Raw genomic sequence first — 21,867 nt, forward strand, 5'->3', positions numbered from 1 at the left:
AATGGTTCAGTGATGAGTTCCTGTTCTTTATTGGCCAGCGAACTCCCCTTATGTGAAGCCCATAGAAAATCTATGGGCTGTTTTCAAGAGGTAGATGAGAGACACCAGAACCAACAAAGCAGACGAGGTGAAGGCAGCTATCAAAGCAATCTGAGTTTACATACATCTACGCAGTCCCACAGGTTGATTGCCTCTATGCTACGGCACATTGATGCAGTAAATCATGCAAGAGGAGTCCCAGTCCTCTTGGATTTAACTGCATATAAACTTAGAATTTACATAAGATTGGCAAAAAAAGAGAGAAAAAAAGAAAAACTATTGATAGATCCATGCTGTGGCGCTCGTTATAGTGACATGTTTCTGTGGCTAAGGAACAGAAGTGAACCTCAAATTATAAGTAATAGTAATAAAAAAGTAACACAGGGCCAAGCTAGAGTAAAGATGTCCAGCTTTCAAAGTGAAAATACGTTAGACAATTACCTACTCTGTTTGTTTTTCTCCTACAAACTAATGTTTCCAGGATTAAATTAAACCTTCGGTACACGAGGAGATTGGTAGTGTCACTGAGTTTCACAAAAAAAGACGAAACACTTTTAAGCTGCTAATTTTTCGACTTCCTGTAGCTGTTGTCTGTACTGCAGTGCTAACGTTAGCTTGTACATAAACCAAAGCAAAAGTTGGATTTTCAGTTGCAGGTGTGTTACCTTTCTTTATGTCCTCCTTTAGAGCAGTGTTACAACTTACAAGACTTTGTTATTGCCTCTACTTATTAAAAATAAAAGTTTGTTGCTGCTTTGTGTTGAAGTTACTGCTGAGTAATTTGTTATGTCCTCCAGGAACCACAAGGGGACACTGCAGCAGTTTTGCAATCCAGACCAGTGCTACTAAATAAAAAGACTGGCTGCACTTGAAATGCCCAATGAGAAGTCAGCGAGCTGGGTAATTCTGCACAGACAGAAATTTGCCAGTGTTAGTTCTGTTTCCTTTGACAGTAATTCTTAAATATTGTCTGAGTCGTATTCATGAAAACATATTGGAAATCAAGTGTCACAATATGCCTTTGGTGATAGAAATGATTGTGACACCGGATTTAATCATTTCACTCTGGCAGCATGCTGTGTTGTGCCAGTCTGGCAGATTGAATATAAAAGCTGTTTGAAAATAGTCATCTGCCAAAGATGATACTTGAAACTGCTGTCAAAAAACAAAAAAGTCTTTTGTAAACAAGAAAATATAGAGAAAATCATTGTATTCATTCAAGCGCCGCAGTTAATATGCAAATATGAATCTTATTATTTAAAACTTGCTTTTGGAAAAGTTTATCTATAGTCAAAAAGTAAATCACAGTCTAACAAAGGACTTGCCAGGAGGGTTCTGAATTAAACTCTCAAATCAGAATGAGGTCACCAAATATCACAGGTATGACATTGAGCAAAATCTTCACCAATAACTTAGGGTCCTTTTTTTTCTTGTGGTGAAACCATTATCAAAAGCACATAAAATATAAGATAGCATGGAGGGAGAGGGCATCCTAACACAAGAGGATATGAAGAAAGAGGAGCACACAATGCTGCAATGATCTAGATGCTGAAAGGTTAAGGTCATGCTCAATATGTTCCCTGATGCGTTTTCCTGAGCGCTGGTTTGACCACAGCAGCGACCCCTTCCATGAATCCGGAGTACCTCACACGACCTCTGCACACCTTCATATCTGATGTGTCTTTGGCTCTACCCTATGAGCTGATCCAGATGCACAGCAGATAAGAGTGATGATTGTTTTCTTTGGTAAAATGAAAAATTCATTATACTTAGAATGGATTTGCAAAGGGCAAAGACCATAAATGACATATAAAAGTGCACTATGTTGTTGTTTCAATAGCTGTTTGTAGATTCTTTTTTAAATTGCACGATAAGAACGATCCGATCGGATCAGAGTGAATCAGCGATAAGCGGAGACTCGGAGGCTGTCAGTCTTCTCCATCTCTCCCATTGGCTGCAGTAGGATGCGCTCTGTCCCTCCTGTTTTCTCAAACCTCAAATGCAACTGTACGCGCGGAGGTTCGCAGTAGGGCGAGAGAGAAAAGGAGAGGAGGGTCCTTCACCTGTAGATTTCTTTTGTACCATTTACCTGTCTTTCAGCAACGTAACAAATAAACCCGCGGCACTTTTAAAGTAGGCGCTCTGTGCTTGGCATTTTTTGCACTGCTGCGCACTCACTAGGAATAACTTTACTCTTGCTTGATTTTTTTTTTTTCTTTGTGTGTGCCTGTCCGGGAAATTGTCGCCCTGTGCCGCGATCCGAGGGGAGACTGCGGGCTGTGCTGCATGGAGGGATGTCGGCATGGCTTGCACCAGGAGAACCAAAACTTTGGTGTCCACATGCGTGATCCTGAGCGGCATGACCAACATTGTTTGCCTGCTCTATGTCGGATGGGTTACTAACTACATCGCCAATATTTACATCAAGGTCCCCATGCCTTTAGCAGTGGGAAAGTTGGAAGGGGACAAAAAAGGGGACACTCTCCGCATAATGGAGCGATTGGATCGGCTGGAGAGCGTGGTGAACCAGCACATCCAGGGTAAGATTCCTGATATCAAATTACAACTGAGGGAAAGCGGGTCAACGCAAACTGTCTTCCTCCGAGATAAAGTTTGAATGAAGTGCCTTATACTTTCCTAAATGGTAAATGTTTTTGGTGTCTGGTGGTTTTGCAGGGAAGGTACCTGTAATTCCTTGTTTTCTCTTTGGGGACAGTAAGAACATCTTTTTTTCCAGCTCTGAAAATCACACAGTTTAGACGGCGGAATAAAGAACAGAACAAAAACTGCATCGTTTTGCCGGAGACAAAAGGTTAAGCGACCAAACGCAGGCAGATACAGTATTATATTAGTGTGTCTGACATTATTGTTGATTTCATGCACAACAAGAAGATTCTGGGAGGTATTAAACATTACCCAAACAATTTTAAAATTTTAATAAAACATGCAAAAAATAAAATAGGTTAACCTTAACACTCCCAGTTTACATTGATGGATTAAACAATTAAAACAAGCATAAGATTTGTGGTTTGAAAAATGTCAGAGTTATAGTTCAGTGATGTAATTAATGCTAAAATGTATGTGGCTACCAAGTTCAGCTTCTGTACCTGAGGCAATCATTGCTAATGAACGTCTTAGCTTTAGCCGCAGGGCAGACAACTAAGACACAGTCTTGTTAAAATAGATTTTAAATAGTTTACTACTATTTCTTTACCTTTTTTGCCACTATCACAACACAAGTTCTTATTCTTGTTTCTTTCTAACATGAACAAATTAGATGTACAAAAGTAAAATGCACAAAAAATAATTAGAAGATAAATTTGAATAAGCATATTTTAAAGTAGTTGGATTGAAATAATTTATTTTAGCCTTATTTAGTTGTTAAACTTCAATCTGACAGTAAGTGCTTGAGTAGAAGGCAACAGGACTTTTTCTCTTGTTTCTTTAAGATGTCTCAGCTCTCATCCAAAAGGATTCATCTGTTGTGAATATGATAAGAAGTTGGAGGCATATAAGTTGTTTTCAGAACAATCAAAAACTAATAGCGCTATTGAAGTCACAAATGGAGCAATTAGGAGATGAGTCATTAGTCCTGCTCATTATTTAGCTCATTGTATGCATCACTGTTGCTTGATGATCCAAACATGTCCCTAGTGAAGCCATGGGAGTTATTTTGGTCATGTCCCAAAATGTTTATTGCTGAGGAACAGGGGAGATGAGTCAGGATTGTAGTAGGTGTCAGAAAGCTCAAATCTGAGGCCATCTCCTCTAATTAGTTTTGTATTTTCATGTTTAATCTGGATGCCGTCTTTCTCTCCTCTCTCAGATCTGTCTTCCCTGTTCAAAATGTTCATATTGCTCCATACAAATGCATCCTTAAGATGCAAGTGAACCACTGATTCTTGACCCGATGAGTTTGCTCTTCTGCACTGGGCCATCCATTTGTGTAGCTGCTGTTTAGTTTCTTCAGTGTAGAGAACTAAACAGTCCTCATGGTCCTAGACTACACATCACACTACTGAGCTTATGTTTGAGTGTTTTATCCTTGGGACGAACTGGTCCCTGCCTAAGTGTGCTGTTGGAATATAATGTTTGGAAAATATCAGTCTCAGTTTCTTGGATACTCTCTAAGCCACATATGTCAGTGTTCCCCTGCTTCTTCTTGTGTCCCTCATTGGACAGAGTTGAACAGGCAACTCCTGGTATCCAGGATTTCACAAAATCCTGGATACCAGTTTGAAGTGTTTTCATGATGTGGAGAGCTCTCATGACTGGCACTTTATGTTTCAGCGGGTGATGTGATTGAAAAACCAGATGCTGGTCCATGTTTATAGACGTTCAATAGACTTTCAACTCTCTCACTGTGCAGAAAGCAGTCTAAAAATGTAGGTTCTACTCCATTCTGAACTTGATGTTGTGGTTCACTGAGCTGAAGTGTTCACTAAAGGCTTCCATTTATTCGACTTGCATTTGGATCCAGGTGTCATCCATATATCTGAGCTAGTGAATAAGTGTTTTTCATTTTTAAGAGTTCATGCTTGTCTGGCTTTCCAATTGTACTCAAAATAAATCAGTTGAACTTATATAGTCCTTTTCTAGTCATAGCAGTTGAGGCTCAGAGAGTGGGCTAGTTTTGCAATCAGAAATTTGTTGGTTGAATTACATCTTTCTCCTGTCACATGTTTATTCCCTCCTGGGAAAGACACTTAACTCCAAATTAAATGTGAGTGCATTTGGCTGCGCATGGCTCTTGTGTAAAGCACTTTGAGTGGTCAGTGGCTAGAAAAGTACTATATAAATTCAGTCCATTTGCCTTTCACGCCACTAAATGGACTTTTACACTACAAGTCTCACTCACTCTGCTACTCTCACAGTAATTTACCAATATGCAGATCAGTCAGCAACTTGGGGTTAAGTGGCTTGCCCAAGAGCTCATTAACATATGGTTTGAGCAAGCTGGAATTAGAAAGGCAACTTTTAAATAACCAGACAACTTCTCTTTCCATTGAGCCATGTAAGGACACCGATTTAAGTCTACGCTAATGCATAAACAGTTCCACCAGTTTGGTTGGACCTCTACTTGGATTCAGCGTGGATTGAGATTGATCCTTCAGGAAAAAGCTTAACTGATCTGAGCTCTCTTTTTAAAGTTTTTGTCTAACCAAACTCACGCATGTAAGAAATATGCAAATAATATTTTCAAATTTTCTTGCTTGCCCCTAGTAAGCTCACTAAGAAATGATTTTTCAAAGTTAAAAAAAATGTAATCTCTTCTAACATCTTTTGGAATGCAGGGATCTTTATAGTGCTTGAATTCCTTCTTTCTGGTGCGCACATGTTACGCTTCATCACACCTTGTTAATTTATCTCTGCTATGCCTCTTTAAAAGAGCTGTTCTCGTCACGGGTGAGAGAAGGCTCATTTTGTGCAGGTCTCTGGCTGAAATGGCACAGAGCTGCTGCAGAACAGAAATCCACTCATGCTTCTTTGAGCAATAAGGCTTTGTGCTCAGCTTGGATAAACATTCCTCCTAGAGGCAGGTCTCCATTTTAGCTTGGCACCAATAGGCATTGGTGGGGTGGAGCTCTGTGCCGGTGCCCTCAGTGACATACCTCTAAAGTCCACGTTTCTGCAGTTTCTATTACTCTGGCAGAAAAGAGCATTTCATGCTAGATTAATGCCAAAAAATCTGCAACTTGCTCTCTGTAAATGTTCTCCGTACATCTAGCAAAAATCAAAATGCTCCAACATATATTCTGAGGTCTTGAACACATCTGAGATACATAACAAACATTTCACTTTCCTATTAAACACCTTCAACACTTTCATCTCTCAATAACAAGGAAACAAAGTATTTCTAAGCAACAGAACATATTGAGTGATGTGCTTGAAATATCTGCATGTTAGTTCATAAAGGCCAATATGGAGAGCTTTCCTCTGTATTTTACTACGGGACGGGCTCCTAAATGTGATAAAGCTGAAATGGCTTAGTTTTGAGTAAGAAATGTATACCTTCTAAAGCTAAAACAAAACGCTGGAAAAACAATTATCTATCAAAATGTACAACTTGCATTGCCTTTTCAGTGGAGAAAAGTGTTGTGGTGTTAAAAAAATGTGTATTCTTGTAAATAACCATTACAACAATATGATTACTTGTGGAATATTGGTAATGTGTAGGTGCAGCTCTTATCTGTGCCAGCTATTACTAAGTCAGAAGTTGTTTATGTGAGCTTAAAATAATTGCGCTTGATTCTCATCTCCCTGTCCACTTCCTGCTCAATGGGACTTCTTCCATTGAGCTCAATTTCTCTTCAACTGGGTCAATCAGCGAAAAGGAGGCGATGTGAGCGAGGACATTGACTTTCTGCACTAATTTAGAAATGTAGTCTGGCTGTAGTTCTAGCAATGGCAGCGGACGCAGTGAACAAGGCCATTCAGTCCGTGTTTGCCACGCTTCCAAATATTGAATTAAATTAACAGCTGTCTCATTTGGTTCTGCACTTCTCTCTTCACAGCAGGGGATGGTTGTTTCGAGACTACATAATTGCTAATATGCTTCATAACATCAAACTGGCACATTGCATACATCACAGCCAAATGTTAGTGATTGGGTAAAATATTAAACTTTGTCAGAGTCTACACCTTCAAGTAACTGCTGCTCAATAGCTGAGGGTTCAGAGTCTCTGCAGGAATCAGGGGCTGGTTTTTACCTGGCCGTGCTTTGTCCAAAATAACCTCTAAGGCTGATCAATTAATGGACTATATCCAAAGTTACCACAATTAAGCCAAAGAACATACCACTGGATTATCTTCATGAGACTTGGTTGATGATAACTGAAGAGCTAGTAGGTGGCAGTTTTGTTTATTTTTTGGATAAAGGCATGTTTCTTCTGTTCTTCTAGTCTTTATGTTCTATAACACAACTATATTTTAAGAAATTACCCCAAAGACGTAAGTCCCTTGCAAAAGTATTTACAACCTTTATGAAAATTATTCATGAAGTGGTATTAGGACATTTTTTGTAGCACACCCACATTAAATCCATTCATTATCTAACACACTTATCCTTTCAGGAACGCGAGAGGTTCTGGTGCCTATCTCCAGCAGTCTGCAGTTGAGAGGCAGAGAACACTTAAAATGTACATCTAAAAAGTGTGGGAAATATTTTTTTCAATTACAACTACATGTAATAACGTAGTTTTCATTTGCATCAAAAAAGTTTTCTATTTTTTTATCTTAGTTTTCAGTATGATGACAAAAATTTGCATCAAACACCTTCTTCTACATTTTTGCTGGTTCCCTATGTGACTTATAACAAACTCCAAATAGGGCTTCAGGACTTTTTATGGGTTACTTTCAACTATAGATATGTTGTTGCCAATTTTCAGAAAAGGCTTTTTTTTAAAGAATGCATGACTGATATTTGGGCTGTCAACAGATTCTCATACTTTTCCTACTCTGTCAGATGTTCAAAGCTTGGCAAATTGTTTTTAATCAAATCTTGCTTCAAACTTTTGCACAATTGTATTAATTTTCTGACGTGTTCTTTTGTCTTCTTCATCTACTGATGTTCTCTCTAAGGACTTCAAAGAATGGTGGTGCTTATTTTTTGCCCCTAGTTTCCTAGTGTACCTGATTGTTTTGTCAGGTATAAAACGATGAAACAAAATGTGATTCACTTTGTTGAATCACACTTTCAACAAATGTTCAGTTCATTAAACTGAACATTAATTCAGTTTAATGTTCTGAATTAAATTGTTTTCAATTCTTGTGCACATATATTTTTACAGACTATTCCACAGTCATTTACATCATTATTGGCTGCTTTGAGGGTTGTTTTTACTATAGCTCATAAACTGTAGGCCTACTTAAAATGAAGCAGGCCTACAGCAAAGATTACACTCACAGCCAGTGTACCATTCGTAGTCTTAGAAAATAGTGCTGTATAACAAAATGTCGAACTGCATAGCAGTTTAAATTGCTATTTTAAAAATACAATTACTGCTGCAGCAGAAATATTACATATTGTTGCAACATTGATTATTGTTATAGCAGCTACAATAATATTTACTGTATTCTTTACATCCATTTTAATACTGATGTACAAATACACATTAAAAGAGAGGAAAACACAGATGAGGGTGTTAGCAGTGTTTAAAATCAGTTACAGTTGGGTAACCATTTGTGGCTACACCAACTTCAAATCTTCTCAGAAATCTTGTCATGAGATCTGTCAGTGTGTTTATGGATTTTTTTTTACTATTAGCCCAGAAGAGAAATTGTAAGATCAGAAACTAATGTTGGATGAGAAGTCCTTGCTTGCAGTCTCCTTTAGATTTATCACAATATTTTATTGAGTTGAAGTCAAAGCTTTATGCTGGCCAGTCATATTTTTCCATACTAAACTTGCTCATCTATGACTTTATTTTGTTCACAGGTGAGCAGACGTTGTAATACAAAAAGACCATCTTCAAAAACTGTCAACGCAAAGTAGGGAGCATGAAGATGTATCTTTCTAAGATACAATCCCTGCACATTGAATTAATAGGCAGAAAGGGAATAATTTGTTACATGAGAGAATACATTCTTTACACCACTGCAGCCAATGCTTTACTTTTGTACTATCATTGAGCTGATCTGAAGACAACTTGATGTTTGCAGGTCTGCAGCTATTGACTTTGTGCCTCTGCATCCACTGAGTCTGCTCTGTGATTCTAGAATCTAGATGATTGTCTTGGATCTGCCAAAACTATGTTTGGTAATTAAGTTGCTGCATTTTGTTCTTCTGTAATTGCTATAAATGGTTGAGCATATTGTTGTCTGACACACATAGCTTGTTGCTGAAGCTTGTTACCTTAAGAAAGCTTAGTTAAGTGTGATATTCTTGTTTTTTTCTGCTAAGGAAATGTCCAAGGGAATTCCTGTCACTCCAACATCATATAGTTGACCGACATCGAACAATAAGATGGGATGGGGGAGCACTTTACACTTCACATGACTGGGAAAAACAGTCCACTGTCTGTATAATCCCATGAAAGGATTTGTAGATCAAAGAATTTTAAGGATCTTAAAACCCTGAATTTTTTTTTTTAACCAAAAGTGTCAAATCACAATGACAGGACGCTTCCATGCTTTTTATTTTCTAAAGAAAATATTTTGAAAGACAAACTGGAGCTCATTTTTCTTCCAATGCTACTTCTGAACTGGATCTATATGTGGGAGACTGAATCTCAAATAAAGTGAAGAGGCAGAGACACTTTACCGATCTAAGAATACATTTTATTCCAAAGCTGGGATGTCAAACAAGTACCGAAGTTGTAAATTCTGACTCACACTTTTCATTTTCATACTACTGTGACTCCCACACTTGATCTGTCCTTGCTCACATTTCCCATCACATGCACTTTGTGTTAGAGCTCTGCAGGGCTGCATGTGAGGAAGCGAACAATCTCTGCAGGCTGACTCACTGCTGACAGCAGAGATGTATCTGATGTCAGTTTCTCACTCGGTGTGAGACAGAAATATTCCACGATGTGATAAAGTTAGGCGGGCTGTTACCAAGACAAAAGCAACATGGCGACAGCAATGTAAAGTGGCTGCACTTTCTCTTAGATTAAGCACTGTCAGTCGTGGAGTATGTAATGAAGAGCTGTGCTGAGCAGGTTTCCACATGCCCACCATGAGTCTTGTTCTGTGCACTCTTAGCTTTAAGGCTAAAGTCAAGCATTAAGCGAAACTCTGGCAACTTCATATAAAAAAAAATCCTTACTTTGTTGCATGGTTAGGAAATAACCTTCAACTCTTCTTCAGACTTGTCCCTGAAATACTTGTGACTTTGCATGACAGTTGACTTAAAAACAATTGTTTGTGAATGTTGAGTCAATTCTTACAGGTGACATGGTGTTATTGACCTCTTCTTCAGGAGGAACAAACAATGATTGTGTTCTCACTCACAGCAAAGGTTCTATTGTTTACGCAGACTTAGGACGTTTGCTGTGAATCAAAAAATCTTGTTCCTGTCCTAACAGGCTGTATCAGAGAGCATCATTAGATATGGTGTGATCTAATGATCAATCTTCTTGCACAGTCCAAAGCTAAACTGCTGCGGCTCTTTCAGGTTGCCATGAAAGTGATTGGGATGACTGGAAACTCTTCCTTTGACTACGTTCATGAACAATCTGTTCATGACATGCACAGAGCGTTTTATCAGTTCCTTTACACATACTGTTTACACATACTTCCGAGTATGAGTTACAACCTTTTGGTAGAAGATTTAGAGTGCAAACTGAATCAGTTTAAAAATTCATTCATCTTGTTAAATAACATTAAGAAAAGACATGTCTCCCTTTTTTTCTTATTGATTTCTTAGTTTTTTTATTTTATAGTTTTTTACTCTAAATGATGGGATACATGTATGTTTCTTCATGTGACTGGGAGAGTTAACGCTATGCAGATTCACTGTTTTTGTTGTGCTGCCAAGGTTGTTATTGAATCAGCTCCAGAGTCCAAGACAGATTTTTCCATGGGAACAAAGCAGTGTGATTGGTTTGATTGATTTGATTGATTCTGTCTGATGCATCATCAAAATACATAAACTTGGGCGTGCTGTGGTGGCGTAGCGGTTAGCGCGACCCATATTTGGAGGCCTTGAGTCCTCGACGCGGCCGTCGCTGGTTCGACTCCCGGACCCGACGACATTTGCCGCATGTCTTCCCCCCTCTCCTTCCCCGTTTCCTGTCAGCCTACTATCATATAAGGGACACTAGAGCCCACAAAAGACCCCCTGGAGGGGTAAAACAAACAAACATAAACTTGCAGAAAAAAATGTCAGCACTCATAGGAAAGATTTGATTGTTTTATTTCCCGGTGCCATTACAGGATTTTTCTATGGAATATTGGGAAAGATATACATAACTTTCAACATGTTCAATGTTATTTATATGATTCATGGGTGAATAAAAGTATTTTTAAATATAAATCTAAAAAAATTATTAAAAATATGCAGCTTAACTGTATGCTCAACCTCTGCAATGTGGGTATGTCTTGGTTTAGACTCAGAATAAGATCAGCTGGAGGCAAAAGCATTAAGTCTTTACACACAAAGAATTGGCGACCACTAATGCTGTGGATCTTGAGGGAATGTCCCATTTCTTCATGGTTATTTTTAATTACTACCCTCGTGACTAAAAATTATAGGCCAAGAAGAATCTCAAGATATCGTAAAGTATCTTCTCGTGTATATAAGAACTAAAAAAATACAAACTGCTCGGTTGGTTTAGTTCAAAACATCTGATTAGTCTACAGCCTCAGATTTAATGGGAGACATGGAGCTTTAGCCATGTCTGAGCAAGATTAGGTTTGAAAGAATGTGATCTGTTGTTCATTTTACCTGTGTGAGAATAAGTACTGTGAATGTAGTGTGTTTCATGTTTTAGCAGCCGTAAAGCTTGTGAGACAACACCAATACATTACTGTTTGTATAGCTGAAAATGACTGTGACATGATCGCTTCAAACAAATCCTGCCACCAAGTCAATTGGGAGTCTCTGCAAATTGGAGACTCTGCTGATGCTTAGAGGACAGTTATATTCGGGTATTTATCTGATGGGATTCTAGCAGAGCATTAATCAGTGCAGTGCTGGCTTAAATGAGTTTTGGAAACACAGTGGTGGCTGCTTGTTGAGCCACATGATGGTCTGCATGTTTGTACAGGCTGTGGTATGCAACACCACATTATTCACTAGGCCATTTAGAGAACAAGCACAAAGCTGTAAATTTATAGGATGACATCCTTTTTCCCCTTTTAAAATCCAAATTTAGAAAAGTTTTGAATGGTGGAGTTTTATATACAAATAAATGTAATGAATGTATGAAAAACCTAGCAAGCAAAAGAAGTTTACGAGACACTCTGAATATGCAGAGTGTCTAGTAAACTGTTTACTTTTGGAGATGATTTGTCTGTTTCAGTTCATCATGCCAGGTCTTAAGCAGAGTTTCATTTGAGGATTTATTATCGCAGCAGGTACAAGATTGATGCTCCAAACTAATGCTGCCGATATGATGAAGAAGTAATATTCTGTTCTTTAAATCTTACCTTCATTTATCATATGTAAATGTGATTTTATCTTGTGCATTGTTATCTAAATTTTTCCTCTTAAGTTTACAGGGTTAAAAAGTAAAAGACTGTAATTAAGTTTGCTAATGAGTTTTTCTGCAGAGTGACAAACATTAGGAAGATGCCTGATTTTTGTGGGCATAACTTGCTTATATAATTAGTCTTAATAAGGGACAGGTGGTGCAGGTGATGATGAGGAGAGCAAGAACAGCTGAGGACTAGTGCAGAGAAAAAAATGTTTAGTGATGGAACAGCTTTAGACTGGCAGAAAAGCATGAGCCACTGAAATGAAAATGTTACGGTGCTTATTCACTTAATCTTTCTGAAAATAACATCTTACGTCAACTAAAAGCAGAAGCAAGGTAGATGGTTTCCAATAATACACTTTGTAACAGTATCTGATGTATGGATTTTGATTCCAAAAGTTCTCTCAATTATGTTTTATGACAATATTTCAGTTTTAACCTAATATCGACAATTCTGATTTGCCTTCACTGACCTTACTGTAAGTAAGTAACATGTTATTTTTAACAAAACACACACGAAAAGCATGTCAGACATAAACATCGCATTAATTAAAAGCCTGTCTGTACAAATATGTTTTAGATAAGTTTTAAAATAATCAATAGGATTGATACGGCACATAACAATGGGAGAGAATTCTACAACTGGGGAAGAACCGCTTGAAATGACTGATCCCCACCGGTTTTAAACCTGGTATGTGGTATGTAACCCTGGCTCTGGCAAAAGACTGAGGCTCAAGCATGAGCTCTACTGAGTTCCCTGACTATGTAGAGCCCTAAAAGTTCAAACAAAAAGTTTAAAACAAACCCTTACAATACCTAGTAGCCACTTAAGAAAAGCTAAGACAGGAGTTATATAAAGTCCCCTGCTTGCTCCTGTTAAAAGTTTTGTCACAGCATTCTGCACAGTTTGAATGTGATGCATTGCAGATTTGTTAAAACAGGTGAAAAGACCATCACAATAATCCACTACAAAAGACAGAAGCATTTACAATAACTTCCAGTTCACAACTAGACAGCGTGGTTCTGAGCTTAGAAATCTTTTTCTTAAATTGTAAAACCAATTTTGAGCTTGGAATGAAGATCAAGGAACATAAATTGTCAGAAATCACACCCAGATTCTTCAGATCAGATTCAGAGGATCTAAAGGCACTTTTCCACTGCCAAGTCGCTCACTAACCAGTTAATGTGCCTCTCGGTTTCACTCCAGGTAGTGAGTTGTACATTATACAGTCTGTTCCTTACTATTGTGGGCAGATCGTGAACATGCAGCAGTTATGGTCATCTCTCCGCTGATGTTTGCAGTGTTGTGGAAATTCTTTAATAAAGGGTAGAGAAACTGCTGGAATAGAGAAAGATCAATCTTTCAAAAGGCTTTATTCAAAGGAAAAAGCTTTCAAAGTCTCTTTACCTGGACGTCAGAGAAGCAGAGCCCTGAAATGAAGTTGTATACAATCCTTTATATGCTTCACATTTAACCATGTTTTTACACAAAAGTATTGGAGAGAAGAGCAAAAGGGGAAAAAACTCAGCCCCTGTCAGTAACAACAAACAGCTTGGTTCATAGAGATACAATCTAAGCCAACACCTGCTTGAACTCTTCTTGCTCTCTGTGGTTTTCACCCTCATTGTCTGACTTTTTGGGTGCACCTGCTACGTGAAGTATGCGCTAAACTTCTGCTTGCGTGCGTGAACTTATAAAGGAAATTAACCAAACACGACTTTAAAATAAGGAAACAGGCATATGTATCAGTTCTGCCATTGTAATACTCAGCAATGGAGAACCTCAATGTTCTGGTTCAATGTTCTGGTTCAAACATGGACTCGAATAAACCCAGATATTTCATTTGGTCTTAAAGAAATCCATTGCTAGCCCAAACATAATGATAAAGACTTAGATGAGCTGATTAGCCAATCAACTAATGCAATCAAACTTCTTTGGTACTGTACCTGGCTCAGTCCTCCTAGTGGTACCCCTGAAGTAGGTATGAAAATCTGAGAACAGGCAGGTCGAGCCATGCCAAATCTGCTAATATAAAATCTGACCGTGGTGGGCCGAGACCACACCAGTTAGAAGTGCTCTTGTGGAAAAGCGCCTTTAGGAAACTAATGTGCATTAAGATTTCAGGAATCTTTTCATCAGTGCAATAATCAATGTAACACTTTTGTTGGAATTCAGCTGTAAGCAGTTTACATGTCACCATTTCTTAACCAAGCAAACATGTACAAAGTTTTTCAGACTTGAGTTGCATTTTGCTGTGCACATTCACTGAAATTGAAGCACTGATTTCATAACACAGCAACATTGAATATAATCAATACTGCAGACATTGCTGTATTGAACTGACTGGAGAGGTATAGTAAGACAGAGGTATGCAGCTTCACAAAAACCTCAGAAGAAGACACTGAGCACAACCTCCTTCTTCACATGTAAACAAAAGTAGAGTTGTTAGATTTTAGCAGCTGCAGGATTTCTTTTCTATCTTTGGCAAATCACTATTAGCCATGTCTCCAGCTGGTACTGTGCATGCATGTTTGTATTGCTTCAGTTGACCTATAATGCCCTGCACTATGGTCTGCTTCCTCCATTTACATTGGTATCCAGTCTGCTAGGCGTTAACATATACATACACATTCTGGTGCAGTTACACATCCGCACCAGAATTTAAACCAAGCAAACTGAGATCTAGGTTTTAAGGTGGCCCGCATTTTAGTTCAATTAATATTCAGACTTTGCCAAACAAACTAGACATTGGTGTGAATGCACCCTAAGTAAAATGGGATTTGACTTCTAAAAGACAAAAGAACATTATTTTAGCAAGAGGGATTGAACTGGCTCCGTTGTGCACACTCCTTAAAGAAATGCAGCCGAATCAGTCAGTCACTAAGGACCATGTACTCCAAAGCTAAGAATATGGCTAAGAGAATCATAATAGAGCTGATTTGACATGGAGAATTAATGAGTAAATGCTAGATATGCTCTTTTAACATATTTCTTTGTTACTGCACATTTATGTTGTCAGGTACTAATGACATGGTAAACTTTGATTGCTCTGACAGATTGTGTGAGAATTTTTTCCCTCTACTGCTTGTAATCACTTTTAGCTGGATCTTGTGCCTGCAAGCCAGAATAGAGAGAACCTATTGATCTAAAGTTAATAACGGGGCTGAATGAAATTTACAAAAGTGTAGAAATCAATAAAAGCAGAAAAAACATTTGGAGCAAAACCAACACTGACATTCAAGGTTAGTAACTCTAAAGTAAAACAAGACAAAGCTACAGCTAAACTCCAAACCCTAAATGTGAACGAGTGTTGGGAGTAAAGTGACTCGAAACAAACCTTTTCATTAAGTTTTTTTCCTTTTAAAATATTGAATGGACAATGTGTCCTGTAACGGTTTAAAAATATGTGACATGAAACAACAGTTTTACATTCAGTTAAACAATATAATTTTGATAAATTGCAAAACAGCCTATTGGAGGCATGTTAAATTTAATCAGCTAAAATGCTGGCATTATTTTTTCCTTTATACTGGTCAGTGAAAAAAAAAAAAACTTCTTCCATTTTGGGAAGTTGGTATTATTTTTCCATAACTGCAGAAAGCTGCATAAGATGACTCTGGACATATTTAAGGAGATAAGTAAATCTATATTGAGACACTTAAATGCCTTCATTGGACATACAGTAGCTACACCATTATTTGCTCATTACATCATAATCTGCTGTGGATTTCTTTAATATGGTCTATCTGCAGTAGGTGTGAGGCAGAGTTTATGGAGAGGGGCTGGAATGTAAAATGGAGCAATATTGTATAATTTCATTGAATCGGTTTGTGGTTGCAGGCTGAACAGTCCGCTGGAGAACATTTTGTAATGAGAATAATCAATTATTTTGGTTTCCAAGGGCTAAATCATCATAAATGGACAAAATTACACTGAAAAAAAGGCTCTTACAGGGGTTTGGATCAAAGAGTGTCCCTTGAGACTTTATAAGTGCATCAGTTGGCTATTGCAGAAGCTTTTTAGAGTAGTTTTCTACCCAATTGAGTTTTTGAAATTGTTCCTGCTAGTAAGTCAGAAATCTGGGTTAGAACTGCGTGAAGGTTATATTACAACCTGATTTTATAGCAAGCTATTCACTCATTGCTTCACTGTGAAAAACCCATAAATATCCTGAACTCAGTGAATTAAACTAATCAAATCACTTGTTTTTTAATTGATGTCCGGCAGTAAAGTCAGCAGTTTTGGGGGCATTTGATTTGTTTACTTAAGAAAGACTCCAAGATAATCAACATTGCTCGTTGCTGCATCCACTATTTAAAGTTCTCTTATTAAAACGCCTCTATATCCGGAACAGTCTTGGAAACAAAATAGACATTTAAACAATGACGAAACAACAAAGCCTGACACCACAATACTTTTGGCTCAAGATTTAATGCTTCAAAGTCATAAAATGTTTGCAATGAGGGAGAGCTTCAATTTTTTACTCCCAGTCTCTTGTAAAAACTTTATGTCTCGATCCTGGAAAGTATCTAGTACCTTCCAGGATACTAGAAGGTACCGAAGTATCTAGTACCTTCGGTGAAGGTAAGTAGCAATAAACAGCTAAGTGTTTTGTTGCTGCATCAGCCCTTTCTTATTCCTCACCACTTTTTCATAATTAATGGCACTAAATTAGAAAGTGTGCTCTGGCTCAAACCCATATGCTATTATATACCAGCTGTTTTCTTCGCATGTACAAACAACTTCAGGCTAATATTTTCTCTCTTCTCATGAGAGAAAATCAAACAATCTCTCTGTACTCCATTTCAAAGTCAAGAAGGTTTGTTTTCTTTTGTAATGTTCTAGCTTATAATAACTATATTATTGTTGAGGCTGTCAATAAAAAAGCCTATTTCAATAGGTATGGCTCTGTGTGGACACACCTGTCAAAATGAATTAAAGCAATCAGATGAAAGTAATCCCACACTTCTACAGTAGTTCTCTCATTAGAGTTAAAACTTTGAGAAAAGAAATAACTTTAAAATAAAGTACTGAACAGCAATGTTTTTTATGGCATTGCAGGTATAAAACACCTTCTTCACAATAAAAGTAAATTTCTTGTGTTAAAGAGGAGATGAACTGAGTAAAGTTACAGAATTTATATCTGTAAAAGGCCAGATTTAGATATTCAGTCCTCTCAATTTCTCATTTGTTTGTTTATTAATTCCACATTTAATGATATTATAATATTTTATATGCTCAATAGTAATCCTGTATATGTTGGGGGGGGGGTTGCACACATCAGGTATGTGCATTTCATGATATGGTAGATGGGACCTTTGCTGCAGAGAGCTTTGAATGTAGTGAGAGAAACAGAAAAATGCTAGATGCTATAACTACTGTCCATTGAGGGTGATTTGGCAGATTCAAGGAAGCCTTTTATTATGAGGATGACTTTAAAGTCATGCTACTTTAGAATGTTTTAAAAAAGAAATAAGGCAGCGAAAAATCATTATTTCTGGTATACTGTTTGAAATCACAGCTTTATCAATTTTAGATCTAAAGGATTTAAATGATTTACATATAATCTAGAATGTGGAAGCATAGCAACACTAACAATTGGAAAAACTTGCTTCAAATTTCACCCCTTTTTTTCTTTCTTAACTTTCTTATTTAACTTTTGAAAGCATATTAAACTTTATTGACAATGTCATGTAGGTACAACAGCTGCTTTGTCTCAACAACCTGCCTAGTATGAGCAGGGAGAGATTATGACAAGGCCATTTTCACTTTTAGTCAAAAACACATCTATCTCTAATTTGGATTTTAACTACAGATATCTATTTGAGAGTTTCTGCTTGTAAAAAATGATAATTTCAGCCAGCCAGTGTTCATTTTAAGTGAGAAGAATATATTTGTGGTTGGACACAATATATTACCATCCAGCTGAGATCACAGATATGTCATGAAATGATGGACCGACCCAGACCTCTTTCACAAAACACTTTAGAGTCTAGCTTGAGAAGATCTCTTCATACTTCAGTTTGTTTTTTTTAGGAAAAGTTTCTATTAACCTTTCAAACCAGTATGTGATATAGTGACAGAGGCGAGTTGTTGAGTGTGTGTGAAGTGAAGTGGAAGTGGAGTGTAATTGCTAAATTATAATTAAAAGAGCTGCTGTCATGGACTCATGATGTCAATCTTATTTATTAAGACACTTATCATCCAAGGAGGCGAGAGATTTGAGACAGCTTAAGGAAGACCTCATCATTGCCTTCATGTTTTATCTTACATATCCAATATTAAGGAATGAAATTTTACCTAATTTTGTGTCTTAGAAAGAATGCTGATAAAGTTAGCCTTACAAATAGAAAAACTCCTTTTCTCTATTTCTGAAAAGTTCATTTTTACCATGTAGAATTAATCTATGACTATGTGGGTTCGCTGGTTAATAAGTTGAAAACCACTTTCCATAAGTGGAACAGCAAATTCTGCAGCATGTTGCTCTTTTCATTAAATGGTGCAAAAACACAGAAAAAAAACAGCAAAAGACAGTAACATACTGCTATGGCTATACAGACTCAAAACCAGGATTAAAAAGTTTTCAGCTAACATGCCAGGAAATTGTACATGTAAGAAATGTCTTTTTGGGGATACTTTTTTCCGTGTTTTGTTGCTAGATTGTTTTTTTCTTACTCATTTTCACTAAACAAGATAAGTGCTCCATTTTCAAGTTTGGTCAAAAATTAAAGCCAAACAAGTAGGTCTTGTATGACGTCTTCAAAAGAGACATTAAGCTACAAAAATTTAAAATTTCACATGTTTGGAAAAAGGTTAAACTTAGATTAAAAGAATAAAAAGGGCATTGTACAACTTTGTGTTGGTGAGCTTGTCATTCAAGTCTCTATTGACAGAATGAGGATGATTGAGAAGAAACCATTTCCTCTGCTGGTGCTGCTCGTGTTCACAGACCATGACCCATCTGACACCTGCTCCGGATTGTCTTCCAGAACCATGTGGACCCGCATGGGGTGTGCTGCCTGCATGACTAATGTCTATTGTCGGCAAACAATTCCAGCCTCAGTCTCACATGGAAACAAAAACCTTAAATAAATTCAGTGATGTCTCACCTTGAGTGTGATATGGGGAATTTAAACTGGAACTAGGTTAGGAAAGGTCTTTTCATGTGCATCACATTTAAACAAGTTGGTTTTGTCCAGCTTTGCAGTTTCAACACAACATGAACTTTTCACTTAACAGTGTTTGGTCTCAATCAGCGAGAGCATAATCTATTTTAGATCAGTTATTATTGATTTGAGGGAGGGATTAAGAAGGTAGAGATGGACTGCAAAGTCAGACTGGTCCTAAAACTAAATTTGTCTTGTGTAGCTAGAGTTTAGGTAGAAACAAATGGTTTTACATTTTTATTTGTAACTATTTAGGAACTATATAAACACAACAGTGATTGTGACAAAGTGAGGCACAGATCAGTTACTTTGCAATGACAAAAAACCCTGAAATAATTAAAAAGACAGCTTTTTATTCTTTTATTATTGCCATTATTTTTGTGCACAGACATTCTTTCACCAAATTATTTTTTCATAATATTTAGAAAAGTATGTAACTCATTTTTTACCTCAGTGTTTTGTCCCAAACAAAGCCAGTTTTACATCTTGCAGAGTCACTGAAGTGTAAAGCATTTTATTTAAACTGCAAATGTTTTTATTATAATTTAAACCACTTATGCTTGATATATAAGGACTATAATGTGTGCTGCATGAAAACAGGATTAATAGTTTTTTGCCTGATAACTTGAATAGGGCACACCTGTTGTAAGTGCATAGTTAATTAATTGTACGTCAAGAATGGATTCTAATACTTTTATTTTATTTTAATGCTCTCACAGTTCATTTGTTTTGCAATCAGTCAGTTATTAATTCTTCTATTTATCCGCTGCACAAACTCTCCTGACATTTCAGATACAGCTCCACCATCTGCGCTGCACTGACCTCGACCCTTTCTGCCTTTCCAGTTCTGCTGTTCCTCTGGCAGCTCTGGTTACCTTTTTCCCCATTTTCTCATTACCTCTTTACACACACACACACACACGAACGCACGCACCCACCCACGCACACACACACACACACACCCCCACACCCACACGCACGCCCACACTGGAGTTACTCTCCCTCGTTTGGCAGTCACAACCTTGATTGCTTCGATCCCCAATGGCACTGCCACAGTCTGCACTTCTCACAAATTTTTTACTTTTTTTCTCTTACTTCTTTAAGATTCTTTTGCTCCTTTTACTAGCTGTTGGGTTTTTCTGTCACTACAGTGGTAGGATGTAAAATTAAAACACATTCATTTAATTGTTTTTTGTGTATGCTTCCCACTTTTAAGTGTCTTGTTCTGGTGGTATTACCTCAGCTAATCATGTTAGGGGCCATATTGAATGACATAGAGTGATGGGAAAAGTATTTTTACCCCTTTACAAATTTATTTGTGTATTTATTTTGTCACACAAGAATTTAATATCAGCCAATTTCAAAATCTGACTAAGATAACCCAAAAAACTACAAGAATTCAAATGATAATTTTATTTATTCAGGATAAAGCCACCCAAACCAACTTACGCATAAAGTAATAAACCCTCTATGTTATATAATTAGCTGTGATTAGCCACATTTTGTTGTTTCATTTTCATTCAGTTAAGTTTAAATTTGTAAGTTATAAGAATCACAAAATCATTTTGTAATATGTAGTTACCAGGGAAACAAAGGCCCCAGTTTACACCTCAGTCAACTCCGGAGTTATGATGTATAAAAATAATAATAATACACTCTGTCACTTGCACTATATTTCACAACTGGACTGATTCCTTTATAAAACATTACACCCCATTGCAGGTTAAACCTTTTCAAGCCTCTTTCAGCTGCCTAATTGATTAGGTCACAAAACAGTTAAAGAAACTGATCATGCTTTTACTTTTTTCCAGCCATGTTGGACTTTCAATTTAAAAAAAATCAATGTTCCTTGCTGGTATTTGAGTTCATACAGTGAATTTCAACATAGATTCCAGTTTGTATTAAAATAGAGTTCTGTGTGAAGATCAAGGTCTTTCAGTGCTGTTATTACTCTGTGGACTTTTCTTTAAATCTTTCCATGGGAAATGGAAAGATAAAGTCCTGTTAGTTGACTATGCCTTGCATTTTCAAAGTCATTTAATGGTAGCACTTTCAAATTGTCTCTGCATTTTGAATAAATATTGGAAGATAAACTATTTCTTTCATTGCAATTCCTATTTAACACAGTGTTCTGGTTGTAACGAGGCTCCTAAATTTGCTCTTCCAAATATTAATAAAAGATTTGTTGAAATGTTGCAAGACAACCACATTTAGGGTCTGTAAAGAAGATTTGCACAAACAAAAGCTTAAATAGTATTTTATGTTTCCAAAATTTATAGAGATCAAACATTCCACCTTTAATCTATCAAACAGGTGAATTTCCCTTTCATTTTGACTTGCAAATGCAAACATTTAGATAAATGACATATCACAGCACAGCTTTAACAACTTATAAAGCAATACAGTGCATTAATGAAAAGTAAAATATGAAATGATTACAAAAGGTTCTTGTAAAAAGTATACATCCATCAGTTTGAGTTGGTTGCTAAATCACTCTTTGTATTACATCAACAATGCTTTG

The 21,867-nt window shown here is 37.1% G+C and overlaps 1 protein-coding gene across 1 annotated transcript in view; it reads left to right on the plus strand.

Moving 5' to 3' along the window:
• The first annotated feature begins 2,045 nt into the window (after positions 1–2,045).
• The window catches only part of galnt18b (UDP-N-acetyl-alpha-D-galactosamine:polypeptide N-acetylgalactosaminyltransferase 18b), an 89,661-nt gene continuing 69,839 nt past the window's right edge, over positions 2,046–21,867 (plus strand). Inside the window, exon 1 of the mRNA XM_032561444.1 lies at positions 2,046–2,579. Within this exon, the coding sequence (XP_032417335.1) occupies positions 2,342–2,579 (238 nt within the window). The 5' untranslated portion in view covers positions 2,046–2,341. The remainder of the gene's footprint in view (positions 2,580–21,867) is intronic.

Source organism: Xiphophorus hellerii, chromosome 4 (assembly GCF_003331165.1).
Source record: "Xiphophorus hellerii strain 12219 chromosome 4, Xiphophorus_hellerii-4.1, whole genome shotgun sequence".
Classification (NCBI taxonomy): domain Eukaryota; kingdom Metazoa; phylum Chordata; class Actinopteri; order Cyprinodontiformes; family Poeciliidae; genus Xiphophorus; species Xiphophorus hellerii.